This window comes from Vombatus ursinus, unplaced genomic scaffold (assembly GCF_900497805.2).
Source record: "Vombatus ursinus unplaced genomic scaffold, bare-nosed wombat genome assembly UNPS02014825.1, whole genome shotgun sequence".
In the NCBI taxonomy this organism is placed as follows: Eukaryota; Metazoa; Chordata; class Mammalia; order Diprotodontia; family Vombatidae; genus Vombatus; species Vombatus ursinus.
The window spans coordinates 374,862-393,567 of NW_020954603.1; the positions used below are offsets into that span (position 1 = coordinate 374,862).

The following is an 18,706-nucleotide window of genomic DNA, read 5'->3' on the forward strand; positions in this document are numbered from 1 at the left end:
AATCAAGACATTGTAAAACAAAACCAAAAGAATTAAAAAATAGAAGACAATGTGAAATATCTCATTGGAAAAACAACTGACCTGGAAAACAGATCCAGGAGAGATAATTTAAAAATTATCGGACTATCTAAAAGCCATGATTAAAAAAAAAAAAGCCTAGACATCATCTTTCAAGAAATTATCAAAAAAAAAAAAAAAAAAAGAAAGAAAGAAAGAAAGAAAGAAATTATCAAGGAAAACTGCCCTACTATTCTAGAACCAGAGTGTAAAGCAGAAATGGAAAGAATCCATCAATCACCTCCTGAAAGAGATCCCCAAATGAAAACTCCTAGGAATATTGTAGCCAAATTTCAGAGTTCCCAGGTCAAGGAGAAAATATTGCAAGCAGCCAGAAAGAAACAATTCAAGTATCGAGGAAATACAATCAGATAACACAGGATTTAGCAGCTTCTACATTAAGAGACCGCAGGCCTGGAATATGATATTCCGGAGGGCAAAGGAGATAGGATTACAGCCAAGAATCACCTACCCAGCAAAACTGAGTATAATCCTTCAGGGGAAAAAATGGACATTCAGTGAAACAGAGGACTTTCAAGCATTCCTGATGAAAAGACCAGAGCTGAATAGAATATCTGACTTTCAAATACAAGACTCAAGTGAAACATGAAGAGGTAAACAGGAAAGAGAAATCATAAGGGACTTATTAAGGTGGAACTGTTTACATTCCTACATGGAAAGATGATATTTGTAACTCATGAGACCTCTGTCAATATTAGGGTAGTTGGAGGGAAAAAAATTATATGTATATTTAGATAGTTAGATAGAGGGCACAGGGTGAGATGAAGATGAAGATACCCACCAGGGTGGTATCTGGAGAATAAAATTAACAGGTGAGAGAGGATTATACTGGCAGAAGGAGAAAGGGAGAGGTAGGATGAGGTAAATTATCTCACATAAAACAGACAAGAAAAGGCTTTTACAGTGGATGGGAAGTGGGGGAAGGTGAGAGGGAATGAGTGAATCTTATTCTCATTGGATTTGGCTTAAGGAGGGAATAACATACACACTCAATTGGGTATGGAAATCTACCTTACCTATAGGAAAATAGGGGTAAAGAGGATAAGAGCGGGGGGGATGATAAAGGAGAGGGCAGACTGAAGGAGAAAGTAATCAGAAGCAAACACTTCTGAGGAGGGACAGGGTCAAAGGAGAGAATAGAATAAATGGGGGTGGGGGGGGGTGGGATAGGATGAAGGGAAGTGGTTAGTTTTCCACAACATGACTACTATGGAAGTGTTTTACATGACTACACATGTATAACCTGTAATGAGTTGCTTGCCTTCTCCATGAGGGTGGGTGGGGAGGGAGGAAGGGAGAAAATTTGGAACCCAAAGTTATAATAAATGTTAAAAATTATTGTCACATGTAACTGGGAAGTAAGAAATACAGGAAATGGGGTACAGAAATCTATCCTGCCCTACAGGAAAATAAAAGGGGAAGAGGATAAGAGAATTGGGGGTGGCGGAGATAGAAGGGAGTAGATTAGGGAAAGGGGTATTCAGAATGCACACCGTCTTGGGGTGGGGGGGAGGGACGAGATGGGAAGAAAATCTGGAACTCAAAATCTTATGGAAGCGAATATTAAAAAGCAAAAATACATAAATAAATAAAGAGAGTGGTGTGTGCTTGGTGTCTGCTCTAAAGAGAGAGGGAAAGGGAGAGCAAAGAGGAAGGTAAGAGGGGGAGAGAAGAGGGAGAGGAGGAGAAGGAAATGGGAAGGAGGAGAAATTGAAGAGCAAAGGAGACAAGAGGAAAGGAGGGGCAAGGGGAGAGAGGAAGAGAGGAGTCAGAGAGGAGGAAGAGAGAACAAAAGAAGAAAAAGAAAAGGCAGAAAAAGAGGCCTGAATTTGTCATCTTGGTTTGGCTAATACTGGCTCTATTCACTGTAAAGTTTCTATTGTGGGTTATTGAGGGGTATTCAGAGGGGAACTAACAGTACAGTACTAGTGACACCATGTGCCTTGGTAAACCAGTGCTAGAATTGCAGACATGCCTTTCAGCCTCCTCGGAGGTTTCTCAGGTACAGCCCTGGGTTCTCTTAACTGCTTAAATTGCCTGCCTGTACTACCTCCAAGTATGTGAGGAGGGTGCAGCCAACGGCTCTGGCAGCAGGGGCTTCAATAATTTCAGCAAATTTGACAGAGAGGGAGCATTATTACAGACAAATTCTTTTGAAAAAGGAGAGTGTTAATTAGGAGGATCAGGCAAGGCTTCCCATATGAGGAGCACCTGAGCTGAGGCTATCCTGAAGCTGGGGATTCTAAAAGGCAGGGGTAATAGGAGGGGCATTCTAAGCCTAGGGATAGCAGGTACAAAGGTACTCAATTCAGGAAACAGAGTGGGCAAGCCAGTTTGACTGGATTGTAGAAGGTATGAAGGGAAAGTAATGTGAAGAGAAGCCTGGAAACAGGTTAGAGCCAGACCATGAAGGGCTTTAAATGCCAAGTTAATGTGTTTGTATTTTATTCTAAAGAGAAAAGGAAGCCCCTAAAGGTCTATGCAGAGGTAAGCACCACAGTCAGCCATGAGCTTAAGAATATTCTTTTGAGAACTCTCAGGAGGATGAATTGAAGAGGGGACATGCTGGAGGCTGGAACTCAAAAGAGAAGGCTACTGCAGGAGTCTACACAAGAGATGGCAAGGGCCTGAACTTGGGCACTAGTTCCCCTCTGTAGTGTGTAAACTGAGGGAGATGTAATGGCCACTGTCTGGACACTGGTGAGGGAGACAAGATGGAAGGACCAAGGTTTACTGGGAGGTTAGGTACCTGGGTGACTATGCCACCCTCAGCAGAGAATGGAAGGAGTTAAGCTGAGTTATGTAGTCTGAGATGCTCATGCAATCTAAGTCCTGCAGGCAGCTGGTGACCTGGGACTGGACACTGGAGACAGAAGCCAGTTGGGTGCCATCTGCCCAGAGAATGAGCTAAGGCCAAAGTGGAGAGACAAAATTTCAGGGAGGGCAATGCTGTCTCCCTTTAGACACTCCCCAGATACATGTGAATATTCCAACAGTGTTTCACACAATGACAAGAATCATAAATCCACGCAATGGAAGGGAACTCTGTTCATCTCATTTATCTTAGAGCTGAGAATTTTTGACACTCTCTCCATCAAGTAATGAGTCTCAGTTTAGAAACCTTCAAGAGGTGGGGAAGCCATTGAGAGACTCACTCTACAGCTCTGTTAGACTTCTCCTGCAAGAGAGTTCTCCTGGTATCAAGACATGCTCTCTCCTTCTCCACCTACTGCTTCCTAGAACTGCTTTCTAGGAGACCAAGAACAGCCAGAGCAAGTCTAATTAAGAGCTACTTGAAAGCAGCAATCACACATCCTCCAATTCCCTTGGTGAAAACTTTTTTTCTAGACTAAACACCTGCAACCTAAGCAGCATGAGCTCAAGTGTCTGCATCACCATGTTCACCTTCAGCTTGTCAAGATCTTCTTTAAAATGTACCTCTCGGAATTTAACATATTGCTCTCAACACAGTGTGTGACCAGGGCAAAATACGATTAGAATGCCACTCTCCCCATTCTAGAACAAAGGTTCTTAACCTTTACTGTTTTGTGGACCCCTTTGGGCAGTCTGAAGACTACAGATGCCTTCCCAGAATAATGTTTAAAATGCACACAAAATACACACACACGACCCAAATGAAACCATCTATATCTAACTAATTTTCAAGATTAAAAAAAAAAATCTAATTTATGGAACCCAGGTTAAGAACCTCTGTTCTAGATACTCTGCCTTTTAATGTGTCCTAGAATTGGATTAGCTTTTTAAAATTGCCACACTATAGTTCATTATCACATCTGTGGTCCACTAAAAATCTGTGATCTTTTTCTGCACAGACTATTGTGCTGCCACTCATTTACTATCTTGTTGTAAGCAAGTCAACAAGCATTTATTAAGCACTTACTATGTCTGCTAAGTATTAATAATACTAATAAAGGCAAAAATACCTCCTGCCCTCAAAGTCTACACATTCCAATGGGGAAGATAACATAGACAGAACTATCCAGAGAAGACAGAAGGTCTGGGAAAGGCCTTCTGCAGCAGTGTGGACTATCCTTAGGAAGGTAATTATTTTTAACATGGGAAGGACTTGATGTTTCTCTCTCTTAAATTTCCCCTTCTTGATTTGGTTTATAATTCTGGCCTGTCTACACTTGCTGACATAACTTTGTTACCTGCTGAAAGCCTTGCTGAACGCTCTCACAAGGAGAACAATAATTACTGGGGCCAACAATTGGAAAATAATAAAAGGAAAATGATTTTGTTCCTTTCCCCTGAGCGTGAGGCCAGTTTAATTTATGCCCCTGAAATTTTCCAAGAGAGAAGGGAGCTTCACCTACCCCATACTCCAGAAGGGGTCCCAACAGGTCTGCTTGGATGATTCTGTTTCCCAGCTTCTGGATTCAAAGATGGCTGTAAAAACCAGCGAAAAACATTAGTACAGAGCAGCTTATTTTGGCCATATCTTCCCTACAATATCCAGCATCATGAAATGTAAGTGAAAATTATGTAAGAAGAATGTCCAGTAGTATTCACCCCATTTAGCAGCGTGCAAAGTAGGAAAACAAACACCCACCAATAGCCCACCTGAGTGGGTTGCTATGTTCACTCAAAATTCAGTCCTAATCTTTTTGTCTGCAGTCATGATTTCTTTCCTTCAGAAATTTTACTGCATTGTTGGATGTCAATTCAATCCAAAGAATTTCTGAAGATAACACTGTCTCTGTGCTCAAGAGCTCTGCCCTCAGTCACACAAATAGGTTTTGTTTCATCCCTTTAATTCAGAACATATTTCACATGTTAAAAAAAAAAAAAAGAAAGCTTGAGTGCCACTCCCCCCCTCCCCCTCCCCCAAATACAGGCCTCACTTGCCTGGGCTAAGAAAGATTCAGCTCAGTGCTTCTGAAGAGGAGAATCACTCCTAGTCACTGTTAACTATTGACTGACTACTTTCACATGTACAAAGCACTTTCCTCACAATCCTAGCAGGTAAATAATGACCTATAATAGGCTTTCGTGACCATTTTACAAACAAGTCAACTGAGGCTCAGAGTAATCAGGAATGTCTTGCACAGGGTTTCACAGCTTGTACACCTCTGAGTTAGGATGGGAAGCTGGTCAGGCTTTTCTACTGACCATAAGATCAACAGCTGTTCCCACTCACTCTACCAGCCTGCCTCAACCATTCAGAGTGTCTAATAATACACAAAAAGGTCCTATAGCCTATGAAAACTACAGGGTAAAAGAAAATGTGCATGACCCATTAAGGGCCTTCCAATATGACAGGGAAGATGAGATGTATAAAAATCACTCTAACACAAGCTGAATACAGCATACATACATAATACAAATGGTGTCATAAAAGTGTGTTTAACAAACAGCCATGGGAATCCAGGATCATGGAAGAAATGTCCTCTGATTGTGCCTGGGGGAGAATGGAGGTGGTAATTTGGACAGTCTTAAAGGATAGAAAGAATTTCTACAGGTGAGCTTGGGGAGGTAGGAGAAGAGAAAAGGTGTTTATTCAGGTAGCTGGAACAGAGTAGGCCAAGGCACAGAAGGGACAATGTGCTGGGTATATTCCAGTTGGAAAGGTAAGTATGGGTCAAGATCCTAAAAGTCTTTGACTGCCTGGCCCAAGAGTTTGTCCTTTACTGTTAGTCTACAAGAACACTGTTTTTAATAACTTTTTTTTCAGGGTAAATCTAGCTATGACGTAGTAAACATTCAGAGTGTTTCCAAGGTTGCTTTATAATGGACTAAACTTTGAAATCTGCTAACAGTCTTAGCAGAATAAAATCCAAGATGAGACAAATGTGATTTTGATCTTTTTGTATTCAGACAAACAGGAATAAAGACAATAAAATGCCAACAGTTGAGGCCCATTATTAGCTGGCACCACATCATTTTTATTTTAAAAATCAGGGGTCTCAAGAAACTATATCCAAGTGGAATCCCCCACTCTGTTAGGAATCCTAAGCATGTTAGTAAAGAAATGCCAAGGGAAAAATGATTAGGAAGTCTTAAAAGTTTCTGCTCATGTAGAAAAGTGGCAGATGGGTTTCATCATAGGCAACTGTACAACAATGAAGTCCAGGAAAGGGACAAGGGAGCAGTTACAGAATATGTCCTAAAGATAAAATTCAAAGACATCATACTGCCACAGCATATACCTCACAACAACCCTGTGAGGTAGGTAGGGTAAATGACACTATTTCCATTTCAGAGTAGAGAAAAGGGAGGCTCAGAGAAGGGATCTGACTTGTCCAAGGTCAGGCAAATGCTACGCAGTAGGAAATAAGACCTCAGGTCTCATGAGTCTAAGGCTCCTTGCATCACATCACGCTGTCTTTTTGGTAGCCTTTGGCCAACAGTTCAGTAAATGTTACTGTAGCCAAGAAGCAGTTGGCAATGACCATGCAAGATATCAGTAGCAAGGTAGCAAGGTTACAAAACCTGGGTGCTTCCTTCTGCTGCAGGAAAGTAAGTGACAGGGCGGGGGTCAGGGAGCTGCAGGATAGGGACAGACCTGCAAAGCAGGAAGATCAAAGACAATAACTGGGACCAGCGCTGGAGAAATAAACACGGGCTTAGCTCTGACAATGGAGGATGAAGGGGCCTTCTCCACAAGTTTCAGAGAGGGAAATGTAGGACAAAGTTAAGACAGGAAGGGCAGAAAAGAGAAAAAACAATCGACTCAGATAAAATCCTGCTGCCCATGAGAAAAAAAACAACACTATATTAAGGGACATTAGGATTCTAGGTTCAAAATGCAGAATTAGAATGGGCTTTGGAAATCATCTCAGTCCAATCCCCTAACTTTGACAGAGAAGAAAACAGTTCTTGAGATGTCAAGTGATTTGCCAGAAAGCAGCTGAGTGAGATGAGTCCAAATGACAAAAATCTAGGGTTCTTCCCCTAACCTAATGTCAAGGAAGACACTTATGCCTTTATACAACAAAAGTGTCACTTAGTCATACTCAAGACATGGACTAATGGTGAAAAAAGAATGAATAAACCATAAATGCAACCCAGGAGTACGAGTGATTGAATCTTGGCTCCTCCACCTATAAAATGAGGAGACTTTATTTCCTCATAAGACATTACATTAACAGCAACAAATTTTTTTCTTCCTTTTGCGGGGGGGGGGGGGGGGGAAGAGCCTAGGCAATGGGGTTAAGTGACTTGCCCAGGGTCACACAGCTAGTAAGTGTCAAACGTCTGAGGCCAGATTTGAACTCAGGTTCTCCTGACTCCAGAGCTGGTGCTCTATCCACTGTGCCACCTAGCTGCCCCAACAGCAACAATTTTCTCATTCACTTAAAGAATACTGAATTCTACTACAACCACATGACAAAATGTCATAAATGCAAAATAACAAAATTTTCCCCATATCTGTCACGTTTAAACTTTGCTAACAATTTTTGGAGAAAGGAAGGAGGATGGGATGGCTTCTAGATTTCTACTTACCAGAAGAAGCTTACCTACTCTATTTCTATATTTTTTTCCCTCTTACTCTTCCCTACGCAAAGTAATTACTGCCAATGGAAATTCGAATCCTAAGCTTGAACCTGGGAGTTGTCACAGGGCACTATAGCACTGTAAATTGATTTTTTCCCCCAAACCATACCATGAAGTTTTTCTAGTTCTCTACTTGAAAATACATTGCATAAACTGAATGGTGGGTTTACATGCTAAGAGGCAAAGAGGTCAACACAGGAACAGCAGGGTTTGTGCCAGCCATCTGTCATAGCTATTACATCACCAAGTCCTTTGCCCACAAGTTCTATGGGCACAAGCCATTTACTATAGCAACAGAGAGCAAGGGCAAGAGAAGGAACTCTTCATGATCAGCAGAAAACAAAATCCCTTTGAGCGGGCATACTTTGTAATTACAGAGCATCAGATTTAGGAATTTAAAATACATAAGATAATTTATAACTCTGCAGCCTAGAAAATACCATTTTTCATGAAAGATGAAGTTAATCACTCATTAACACTTTATTTAAATAAGACTGAACATGACTAACAGTAACAACTGCTCAGGGATTCTCATGAAGCCCTCCCCTCTTCGGATCAACTCTGACTCCTTTCCTCTACAAAAGGTCTTCTAGACTATGACTGAGGGGCTACAGTTTGGTTTCTGGTCCTGCCTCTCTCACTATCTATGTGGCTCTTAAAAATTACCTTCCCCTCTCTGGCCACATAGTGTCTTCCTCTGTAAAATGAAGAGGTTGGACTAGATGTTCACTGATGTCCCTGGCCTGACTCTAAACCTAAACTTAGTTATATCTACTTCTATACTGTGTAATTTTGAAAAAAAAAATTGTTGCCAAAGGGTCCTGACTTCTTCTATTATTATGCCGCAGCCTTAGCTGCCCTTGGAAAGTTCCACACTTACAAAGTCTTCCTCCTCAAACTGCAACTTCTCCGCCTTCTCTTCTTTCTTTTCTTCCCTGGCCTCAGTAGGTGGCTTTTCCTGAAAGGCAGAGCCCTTGCGGGAGTGGAAGCTGCCATTCCAGTGGCGGTGAGTCCCTGCTCCCCCCCCGCCGCGCTGGCTCGCGCCATCGTGACCCCGGGCAGAGCCATGCCAGCCGGACTGGTTCCCAGCGAGTCCGGCATGTGTGCCCTTGGAGACACCCGAATCTACGGAGTCATGGCGGAGCAGGGAGGGTTGGTGCCAGGAATCTAACGTGGAAAGGAAAAGCAACAACACGCGTCAATGTGGCTCTCTGCTGGGAGTGTGGAGGGGGCAGGCCAGGGGCCTTTGATCTGGCTGAAGGCCCTGCCAGTCAGCCAATGGCTAGTCTGATTAGAATGATATGGATTATGAGATTGGAAAACTGAGCCAGAATGATCAAAGTTCAACTTTTCTTTCAATGCCAATTCCTGGAAAGATCCCTTTCAACTGTGACAAATGGTTTTAAATCCATCAGAAGACAAGCCTCTCCCACCCAGTAGAGAGCCCAGCTCAGGTGGGTACGAGCAGTACAGCCTCCACCTGAGACAAGTTCCTACGCGGATGGAAGCAATGGTCTGCCTTCCTTCCATCTTTCCCAGGTGGTGCTTGCTGCACCAGATGGCTTTGACGTGAACAAGAGGATGCTGGGAATCACTCACCTCCTGGAGTCCGTAGGGGCCCATTGTTAAAAAAACCATCAGAGGAGTTATGTCTCCGGCGACTCACTCCAAATCGTCCTTCTCCTCGGGATAGGTGCTCTCCATGTTTTTCAAAGGTGGCTGCAGGAGACTAGGAAGAGAAAGACCAAAGAAGCAAATGCATGAGTAGTAGCCGAAGCTACTCTGCCAGGGCCAAGTCGTAATACGGATAAACACCACCATGGCACTCACCAGCTCAAAACCCTGCAGGAGAAGCCTACTACTGGGTCATGGGCAAACACACCTTGGGTGAGCATGAAAACCTTTCCACAATCTATCTCTCTGTGCTAAACAAGCACACATCTGGAATGCACTGCTTGCCTATCTCACGGCTTTCAAAAGCCTTCACTTCCATCAAGAATCAATTCCACGTCCACCTCCTCCGTGACACTCTCATCACCTTTTCCCCAACAAGCATCGTGTCTAAACTTAATGATTAGAATCATGGTCTGAGAGCTGAAAAGGAACTTCCATCCAAAAGATATGTAATCTGGTTACATTTAATTTGATCAAGAAAGTGAAGTCTTGAGAGGATATGTGACTTGTCTGATGCTGCCTTCAAAAGTGATTCTGGGTGGGAGAGAGCCTCTGTTTGTTGTCTCTAACAAACCCAACCCTTGTGTTCTATCTATCAGTGTACTGGTCATATCTCTTTCTTGTCCCCAGACCTTCTTCCCCATCCCATTTACCCCATGAAGAATATTTCTGAGAGACTGTGTCTTTTTAAAAAAACCAAAAACCCAAGACACTTCTGCCAAGCCTACTCTTATGATGCTGAACACAGAGAAATACAGAACTATACAGGCTGGGTCCACAATCTCGACTCAGGCCTTCCTGCTTCTAATGATATCACTCCTTGGCATACAGTCTAACCTCCTCTTCTTGCCTCAAACCTCCTACCCCCCCCCCCCCCCCGATCCAACACCTTCATATCCATTGGCAACTCCCTTTCCTCCTTAATTATTCTACACCTAAGTTCCTCGACCCAACTCCCATTATTCTTTCCTCTTTTTGTTTTCACCGATGATAAATTTGTAGCTCTTTTCCTTGCTAAGACCAACCCTTGGTCCCTTTCCCACCCATGTTGCTCTTTTAGTGTTCAGTCCACTCCTGCCTCCTAATCTTCAATTGTTCTTTATTCACCGGGTCCTTCCTTGTTCCCAAAAAACATGTCCAAATTCCCTAATGTAAAAAAAAAGAAAGCTAACATTTATACAGTTTAAAGGTTTATAAAGCACCTCATCACAACCTTGGGAATCAGGTGCTATTATTACCCCCATTTTACAGATGAGGAAACTGTGGCTGAGAGAAGGTAAGAAGTGGCCTGTCCAAGTCTGAGGCCAGTCTTGAACTCAAGTCTTCCTGACTTTTGTGGCAGATATGTAACTCAGTGGATAGAGAGAACACGAGGCCTGGAGTCAAGAAGACCCAAGTTCAAATCCAACCTCAAACATATACTAGCTGTGTGACCCTAGGCAAGTGACTTAACCTCTGTTTGCCTGAATCCACTGGAAAAGGAAATGACAAACCACTCCAGTGTCTTTGCCAAGAAAACCCCATGGACAGCATTGGCATGCTCTGGGTCCATGGGGTCACGAAGAGTTGGACATGACTGAACAACAGCTTCCTGACTCTGGGTCAAGCTCTTTACTTCCTCAGAGAAAAGATAAGCAAAATTCTTTAGGGTTAAGACAAGCCCAGGGAAAATGGGAAGCTCTTATAAAAGAAATTCTGAAGACACAAAAGAAACCCTTGTCATGAGGCAGCAAAGAGGAGACGCATCTGTCTGAGGACCCTGGTGTGGATGCACTAAGATTCTAAAAAGACATGTACAGGACACAGAAGCAGATTCAAATAACGGAAGACGAAAAATATGGGGCATGGTCATTTAGGGATAGTTTCAGGACTACTAAAAGTCAGAACAAACTAAGGCTCATATGAACGCTAAGGATAACAAGGGCATTTTTAAGTTGTACCCTGGAAAAAGAGAAGAATCAAAGAAGGGAGAGGATTTGTAATTATAATGACAGAGGGCAGAAAATACTTAACTTTCACTTTGCTTCCTATTTTCTCCTTCAAGGAGAAGAATGACAGAGTCAAGATGGAGGATTGAGAGGAAGAAGTACAGCCTACCTTGCCCACCAATCCTCTTCCATAAAGATTTATAGAGAGGGGGAGGAAGTCCGGCCAGGAGTTTGCTGCTAGGAGCATTTTACTGCCTAGAGACTGAAAGAGGGCAGGGCACAGGGATGGGTGTCATGTGGCACCCATTCTGTTCTGCTGCCTACTATCTAGTTCTGAGACACAGATCCAGGGCAAGGAATAAGTACTGGAAGCAAACAGTAGCTCTGGTCCCAGAAGCAGAAGGGAACTAATTTCTTGCCTATAGTGGAATTACCCTGGCAGAAATCACAGGCTAAAGGGGATCCTGGAGTTCAGTTCTGAACCTGAAGAGCCTTCCATCAGGAGAAATAAGTGACTCAGTCAAGCAGCAGTCTGCTGAAACTCCCACCAAAGGAAAAGCTGCCAGACCAAAATGTGGGTCAGGAACGTACAAAGCTCAAAGCAGGAGGGCCAGGAGCAGACACTGCCCCACACGACATCCCTGTAGGAATAGACTTAGCAGCAGGAGGTAAGAGGACAAGTGCTCAGGCCAGACAGTCTTCTTAGAAGTGGGCTAAACCCAGATTAACATGAAGTCCAAGGTCAAGAAGGCTAGAAGACAGCAAACAAATAAAAGAATCTGACCATAAAGACCTGTTCTTTTGGGGGGGGGGGGGGCGGCGCTAGGCAATGGGGTTAAGTGACTTGCCCAAGGTCACACAGCTAGTAAGTGTTATGTGTCTGTGGTTATGTGTCTGTGGTCACATTTGAACTCAGGTCCTCCTGAATCCAGGGCTAGTGCTCTATCCACTGCGCCACCTAGCTGCCCTTCATAAAGAGCTATTCTGGCAACAAGGAAGCTCAAAATACAAACACAGAAGAGAATAACTTGAAGAAATCTATAAACAAAGCCTCAAGGAAAAGAAATACATTTTGGACAGAAGCCCAACAAGAATTTCTAGCAATGGGGCAGCTAGGTGGAGGTAGATAGAGCACCAGCCCAGGAGTCAGGAGGACCTGAGTTCAAATCTGACCTCAGACACATAATACTAACTATGTGACCCTGGGCAAGTCACTTAACCCCAACTGCCTCATTGAGGGGAAAAAAAAAGAATCCCTAGGAGAGATATGCAAGAGTTAAAAGAAAAAAAAAGAGCTAAAAATAATTTTAAAAACTAAATGAGAGCAGTAGAGGAAAAAAACGGGGAAAGAAGCAAAAGCTAGGGAAGAAAGAAATGAAGACAACTAACAGTTTGGAAAAATGGGGAATAAAACCTTGCTAAAGAAAATAACTCCTTGAGAAGAGTTGGCCAAACGGAAGCTAATGACTCCATGAGACATCAAGAAATAATAACACAAAGTCAAAAGATGAAGACAACAACGACAAAGACACAATGAACTACCTAAAAGCCACGAATGAGAAAAGTAATCTAGACATCATATTTCAAGAAATCTTAAAATAAAACTTTCCAGTTATATTAGAACCAGAAGGCCAAGTCAAAATGGAAAAAATTCATCAGTCACCTCCTGAAAGAAACCCCAAAATGAAAACTTGCAGGAATATTAGAGTGAAAATCCAGAGTTCCCTGGTCAAGAAAAAAGTACCGTAAGAAGCCAGAAAGAAAAGAATTCAAGTACTGTGGAAGAACAATAATAATAATGATGATGATGACAGCTAACACTTACATAGTGCTTACCATGTGCCAGACACTGCACTAAACACTTTACTATTATTAACTCATTTGATCCTCACAACAACTCTAGGAGACAGGTGCTATATATCCTTATTTTATAGATGAGGAAACTGAGACAATAGAGGTTAAGTGAATTGACCAGGGGTACATAGTTAGAGTATCTGATGTCACATTTGAACTCAGGTCTTCCAGACTCTAGGTCTGGTACTCTATCCTCTGTGTCACCTACATGCTCTCAAAATCAGGATCATGCTAGATTTAGCAGTCACTATAATAAAGAAATAGAGAGCTTGGCACAAAATTCCAGAAGGCAAAGGATCTAGGCTTACAACCAAGAATAATCTACCCATCAAAAGTGAGTATAATCCTACGGGGAAAAACAACCACCACCACCACCACCACAGTTCTTTAAAGAAATAGAAGACTTTCAAGTATTCCTGATTTGAAAAATAGAGCTGAACAGTCACACAAACATATCTGACATAAAAACGCAAGAATCAAGAACAATCACAAGGTTAAATTGTTTATATTCTTATATGGGGAGATTAAACATTTATCCCCTCAGAGCTCTATCATCATGAGGGTTCATAAAGGAAGTTCTGTTGTATTTGGATGATCTCAGAAGAAGAAAGGAAGGGTGGGGAGGGAGATGAAGAATGGGAAAATAATCTCATATAAATAGGGTACACAAGGAAAAGTTTACATTGGAGGAGGCCACAGGGGAAAAGAGGAGCCGGAAACACTTGAACTTCCCTTTCATTTGAAATGGTTATAAGAAGGGAGAATAAAACACACTCACCCACCACTGAGTACAGAAATTCTTCTTACCCAACAGGGAAGTAGAAGAGAATGGGGGAAAAGGATAAGAAGGAAGGCAGATTAAGGCAGGTGGTAATGAGAAAGAAAATAGACTCTTAAAGAAGGTACAGGAGACAAAAAAAAAGTATAAGAGAATAGGATAGAGGGAAATATACGATAATTATAACCATGAAAGTTTGAAAAAGTAATTGATTCTGTATCATTTTAGAATACATTCTATTCTGTATTATTCCCCCCATTTTGTTTGACTGTTCAAACCCCCTTTCTATGTTTTTGAGTTGAGTTCGGAAATTCAGTTTTCCCTTTGAGTTAAAAGTTTTAATTAATAGGAAAAACTTATCTTCAGGTCCTGAGAAAATACCAAGACATCTGGTGTTAAGTCCTGAAGCTCCAAGAGAAGTATCGTCCATCCTTACTTGCCCTTGTACTATTATTAAGGAAGCTCTTCTCTCCTTAACAAATCCTCCTAAAAGCCAGAGAATCTGCCATCCCTGGTCCACTAACAACATCCTCAGGATGTAAATGGGTCCCATAAATCAAACAAGCATTCCTTAATGACACAGATGTAACCAATCATGTTGTCCCCACCCCCAAGCTGCTGTTAATCCTATAAACAATTGCAGTGTCTTCCCCACCTACTCAACTCTGTACTCCCCCAAACTACATTAAGGCTGGTGGGCTCTACCTTGAGGATCTTTGGTCATTGAGAGGCCACTGACCCAATTTATTGGTTACTGCTAGCCTAACTAATAATTGATCATGCTCAGAACAGAGTCTATCAGTTTACTTTAATTTTCAAATATAACAAGTAAATGGGATGAAATTATCCATAAAACAGAAGGTAGCAGAATGGATTAAAAATCAGAATCCAACAATATGCTATTTAAAAAAAAATACTGAAGTAGAAAGTACACACAGAGTTAAAATAAAGGGCTAGAGCAGAATTCATCATGATTCAGCTGATCTCAGACAAAACAAAAGCAAGAATAGACTTAAACAAAAGAGAAAAGCAGGGAAACTACATTTTGCTAAAAGTTATCACAGACAACGAATACAACATATATGCACATAATGGTGTTGCATTTAAATTCTTAAAAGAAAAATTAATTACATAGAAGAAACAGTAAAACCGTAACAGTGGGGGACCTCAATTTATCTCCTCTCAGACCTAGATAAACTGAACCAAACAATAAACAACAAAGAATTTAAGTTGAATAGAATTTTAGAAAAGTTAGATATGATAAACCTCGAGAGACTACTGAATGGAACTAGAAATATGCCTATTTTTCAGCTGTACATGGCACCTTTACAAAAACTAACAATGTATGAGGGACTAATATCCTCACAAACAAATGCAGAAAAGCAAACCACATCAAATATATTTTTTACCAACATTACATTCAATAAAAGGCCTTTGCAGCAAAGATTAAAAATTAAATGGGGGGCAGCTAGGTGGTGTAGTGGATAGAGCCCTGGCCCTGAAGTCAGGAGGACCTGAGTTCAAATCCAGCCTCAGACACATGATACTCACTAGCTGTGTGACCCTGGGCAAGTCACTTAACTCACCAAAAAACAAAACAAACAAAAAAAAAAAAACCCAAAAAACAAAACAAAACAAAAAAAACCAAAAAATTAAATGGAAAATAACTTAATTCTAAAAAAATCTGATTGAAGAATAAATCACAAAAACAATTATTAAAAATAATAACAAAAATGAAAAGATTCCAAAATTTCTGGGAAGTAGCTAAAGCAACACTTAGGGGAAAACTGATATCTTTAAATGCTTTCACCAATAAAAGAGAGAAAGATCAGATGGAGGAATTAGGGATGCAACTAAAACCTCCCCAGAAAAACCAACAAATCAAAAATCCCCAATTAAACACCAAAATAAAAATCCTGAAAATTAAAGGAGATAAAATGAAAGCAAAAAACCAAGTGAATAAATAATATTAAAATCTTTTTGGGGGGGGAGGGGAGAAGAAAAAAAAAGTAGATAAGCCATTAGATAGGTTGATTTTTTTAAGAATACCAAACTGCCAATATCAGAAATGAAAAAAGTGAAATTCACAACTAATGAAGAAATAAAGGAAATTAACAGCTACTGTGCCCAACTACATAGACAGTTTTTGCTTTATGTAAAGATTATTCTGCAGACCTATACGTAAAGTTATTTTTACATGATGTGAATTGCCTGGAAAGCAGCAGGAAGGGAATTGCCCTGAATACCTGTGGAGGGGGCTGGCACACAGTGAGAAACAACAGCAGAGGAGGAACACACAAGGACCAGGTCCAAACCAAGAGGAAAAGCAAGGCGGGGAGCAGATACATGGGAGCCAGACATGGACACAGACAGGACAGGACAGGCAACACGTGGGGGCCAGGAACAGACACTCAGAACCCCAGCACAGACAGGTGGAAGAGAGAAATGCAAGAAGAACCGACAGGCAGGCAGGTGGGTGAAGTGGAAAAGGTCTCCTCTCTGGCATCAGAGGTCTCAAGCCAAGTCCCTAATCCTCCTGCAGCGGCAGCTTCTGCTTTCAATTGGTTTTTTTTTGTTTGTTTGTTTGTTTGTTTTTTGGGGGTGGGGAGTGAGGATGGGAGAGCCATGCAGTATAGTGTGGAAGAATGGAGCACAGAGGAGAGGAAAGCAGGGGCAAGCGTGGAGAGACAGCAGCACATAGTACTGTAAAGTAAAGTTAACATAGGTGTTTTTTTGGGAATGCGGATTTTTTTCAGAATGTTTTCTGTAAAAAGTCAAATTTGTACAGGGCAAATTTACATAAAGCCAGAACTGTATGTCAAACTGACAATCTAAATAAAATGGATGAAAATTTACAAAAATGTAAATTACCCAGATTAACACACTAGAAATAGGGTACTCAATAACCCTATCATAGAAAAAGAAATTGAACAAACCGTAAATAAATCCCTAAACAAAAATCCTCAGGACCAGAAAATTCTACCAAATATTTTTAAAAACAATTCCAATACTACATAAACTGTTTGAAAAAAATAGGAAAAGAAAGAGGTCTTACCAAATTCCTTCTATGACACAAATATGGTCTTGATACCTAAACCAGGGAGTCAAACAGAGAAAGAAAACTATAGACCAGAGGTGTCAATCTCTTAGACTGCAAAACTTCCAAGTACAGCCCGAACCAGATTAAAATATAACTGGAAAATGTTTATCAAAATAAATAAAAATACAAAAGAACACAGATAATATTAATTTGAAGTTTTCTAAGTCAGTAAGTGGTCTGCAGGGATCCATTTCTATTTGAATTTGACACTAGTATAGACCAATATCCCTAAAGAATATTGATATAAAAATTATAAATAAAATATTAACAAGGAGACTGCAGCTATATATTACAAACATCTACCAAGCTGCATTTATACCAGGAATATAGGGCCAGTTCATTATCAGGAAAACTATAAACATAATTGACCTTACTAATAACAAAAACAACAAAATCTTATGATTATATATCAAAAGATGTAGAAAAAGTTTCCGACAAGATATAATATCCATTCCTGTTAAAAACATTAGAAAGCATATGTAAAATAAGTAATATCTAAAACCAAGGAGAATGCTATGAAGGATGGAAAGGATAGAACAATAATGGCTAACAGTGGAATGAAAACTCAAAGGAGGAGAGAATATGACATTACCTAGCCGCCCTCTATGAATTCCAGTCACCCATTTTTGGTTATATTGAAAAAACTTGTAAAATGTGATTGACAAAGCACTGCACATTTTTAAAAGACCCTGAAGAACAGAAGAAACATCATAGGCTACAAAAAAAGAAAAGAACAAATGTCCCAATTTTCAAGAACCTAGAAACTATAAGCAAGTGAGTTTGACTTACTGGTTTCAAATTTGAAAACATAATAATAAAAGAATATTTCCGAATATTTCAAAAAGGACAGCAGCAGTCAGAGCTAGTCTGGCCTCATTAAGAACACGGTATGTCAGATTAACCTTCTTTTACAGACAGGATTCTATCAAGTGAATGATACAGTCATAAATGACTTAGATGTGTGGAAAACACCCCACAAATTCCTATTTTCTCCATGAACCAGATAAAGAAATATGGGCAAGACGATAGTATAGCCAAGTAAATTCATAACAAACTGACTCAAAGAGTCAGTCATCAATGGTCATCAATGTGAATTTGGGAGAGATTTACTGAAGGGCCTTCATGCTGGCTCAGATCTAGTCATTCTTGTTATCAACTGGGGTAAAGGCCTACATAGCATACTTTTGATACTTGAAGAGGACAAAAAATTGGAAAAGAGAGCGAACATGTGGAGCCATTCACTCATAATCCTAAAATATCTTAATGGACTACAGTTATGGGCCAAAATTCAAAATGTCAAAAAATTTAAAAATTGATGCTTTTATGTCAATTTCTTTTTTGATTATATTTCTCCCCACTCTCTCTCACCCACACAGCCATCCCTTCTAACAGATTAAAAAAGGGAAAAAAAGTGTAGCAAAACCAACCAAGACATTTTTATAACAATAACAAAATTCAAGAGGAAATAGAGAAGTAAATCTCATTCAAAATAAGTCTAAACCTCATTAAATAATCAGGAGATCATCTACCAAAGCACATTCAAATCTTATAGAAACAGTTACAAAACAATCTTTAAAAAAATGATTTAAACAATTAAGAGGGATATTTGTTGCTTGGGCTTAGGTCACACTAATATAATAAAAATGATAAAACCTAAATTAATGTATAGATTTAGTGCAATACCAAGTACCAAAGAGGGTAGAGTTAGAGAGCTGGACAAAATTCATGTAGCAAAATAACAAACGGGTCTAGAATCAAGGGAAAAAAATGGAGAAA

General features: G+C 40.5%; 1 protein-coding gene across 3 annotated transcripts in view; it reads right to left on the reverse strand.

The window, feature by feature from the left end:
- The window catches only part of GPBP1L1 (GC-rich promoter binding protein 1 like 1), an 82,512-nt gene that overhangs the window by 26,731 nt on the left and 37,075 nt on the right, over positions 1-18,706 (reverse strand). For 2 of the 3 annotated variants that reach the window (XM_027838013.1, XM_027838014.1), the window contains exons 4-7: positions 16,886-16,921; positions 9,196-9,325; positions 8,477-8,763; positions 4,416-4,488 (exon numbers count right to left, since the gene is read on the reverse strand). In XM_027838013.1, coding sequence (XP_027693814.1) covers positions 4,416-4,488; positions 8,477-8,763; positions 9,196-9,325; positions 16,886-16,921 — 526 coding nt within the window. The remainder of the gene's footprint in view (positions 1-4,415; positions 4,489-8,476; positions 8,764-9,195; positions 9,326-16,885; positions 16,922-18,706) is intronic. The other variant, XM_027838015.1, reaches the window with a different exon arrangement.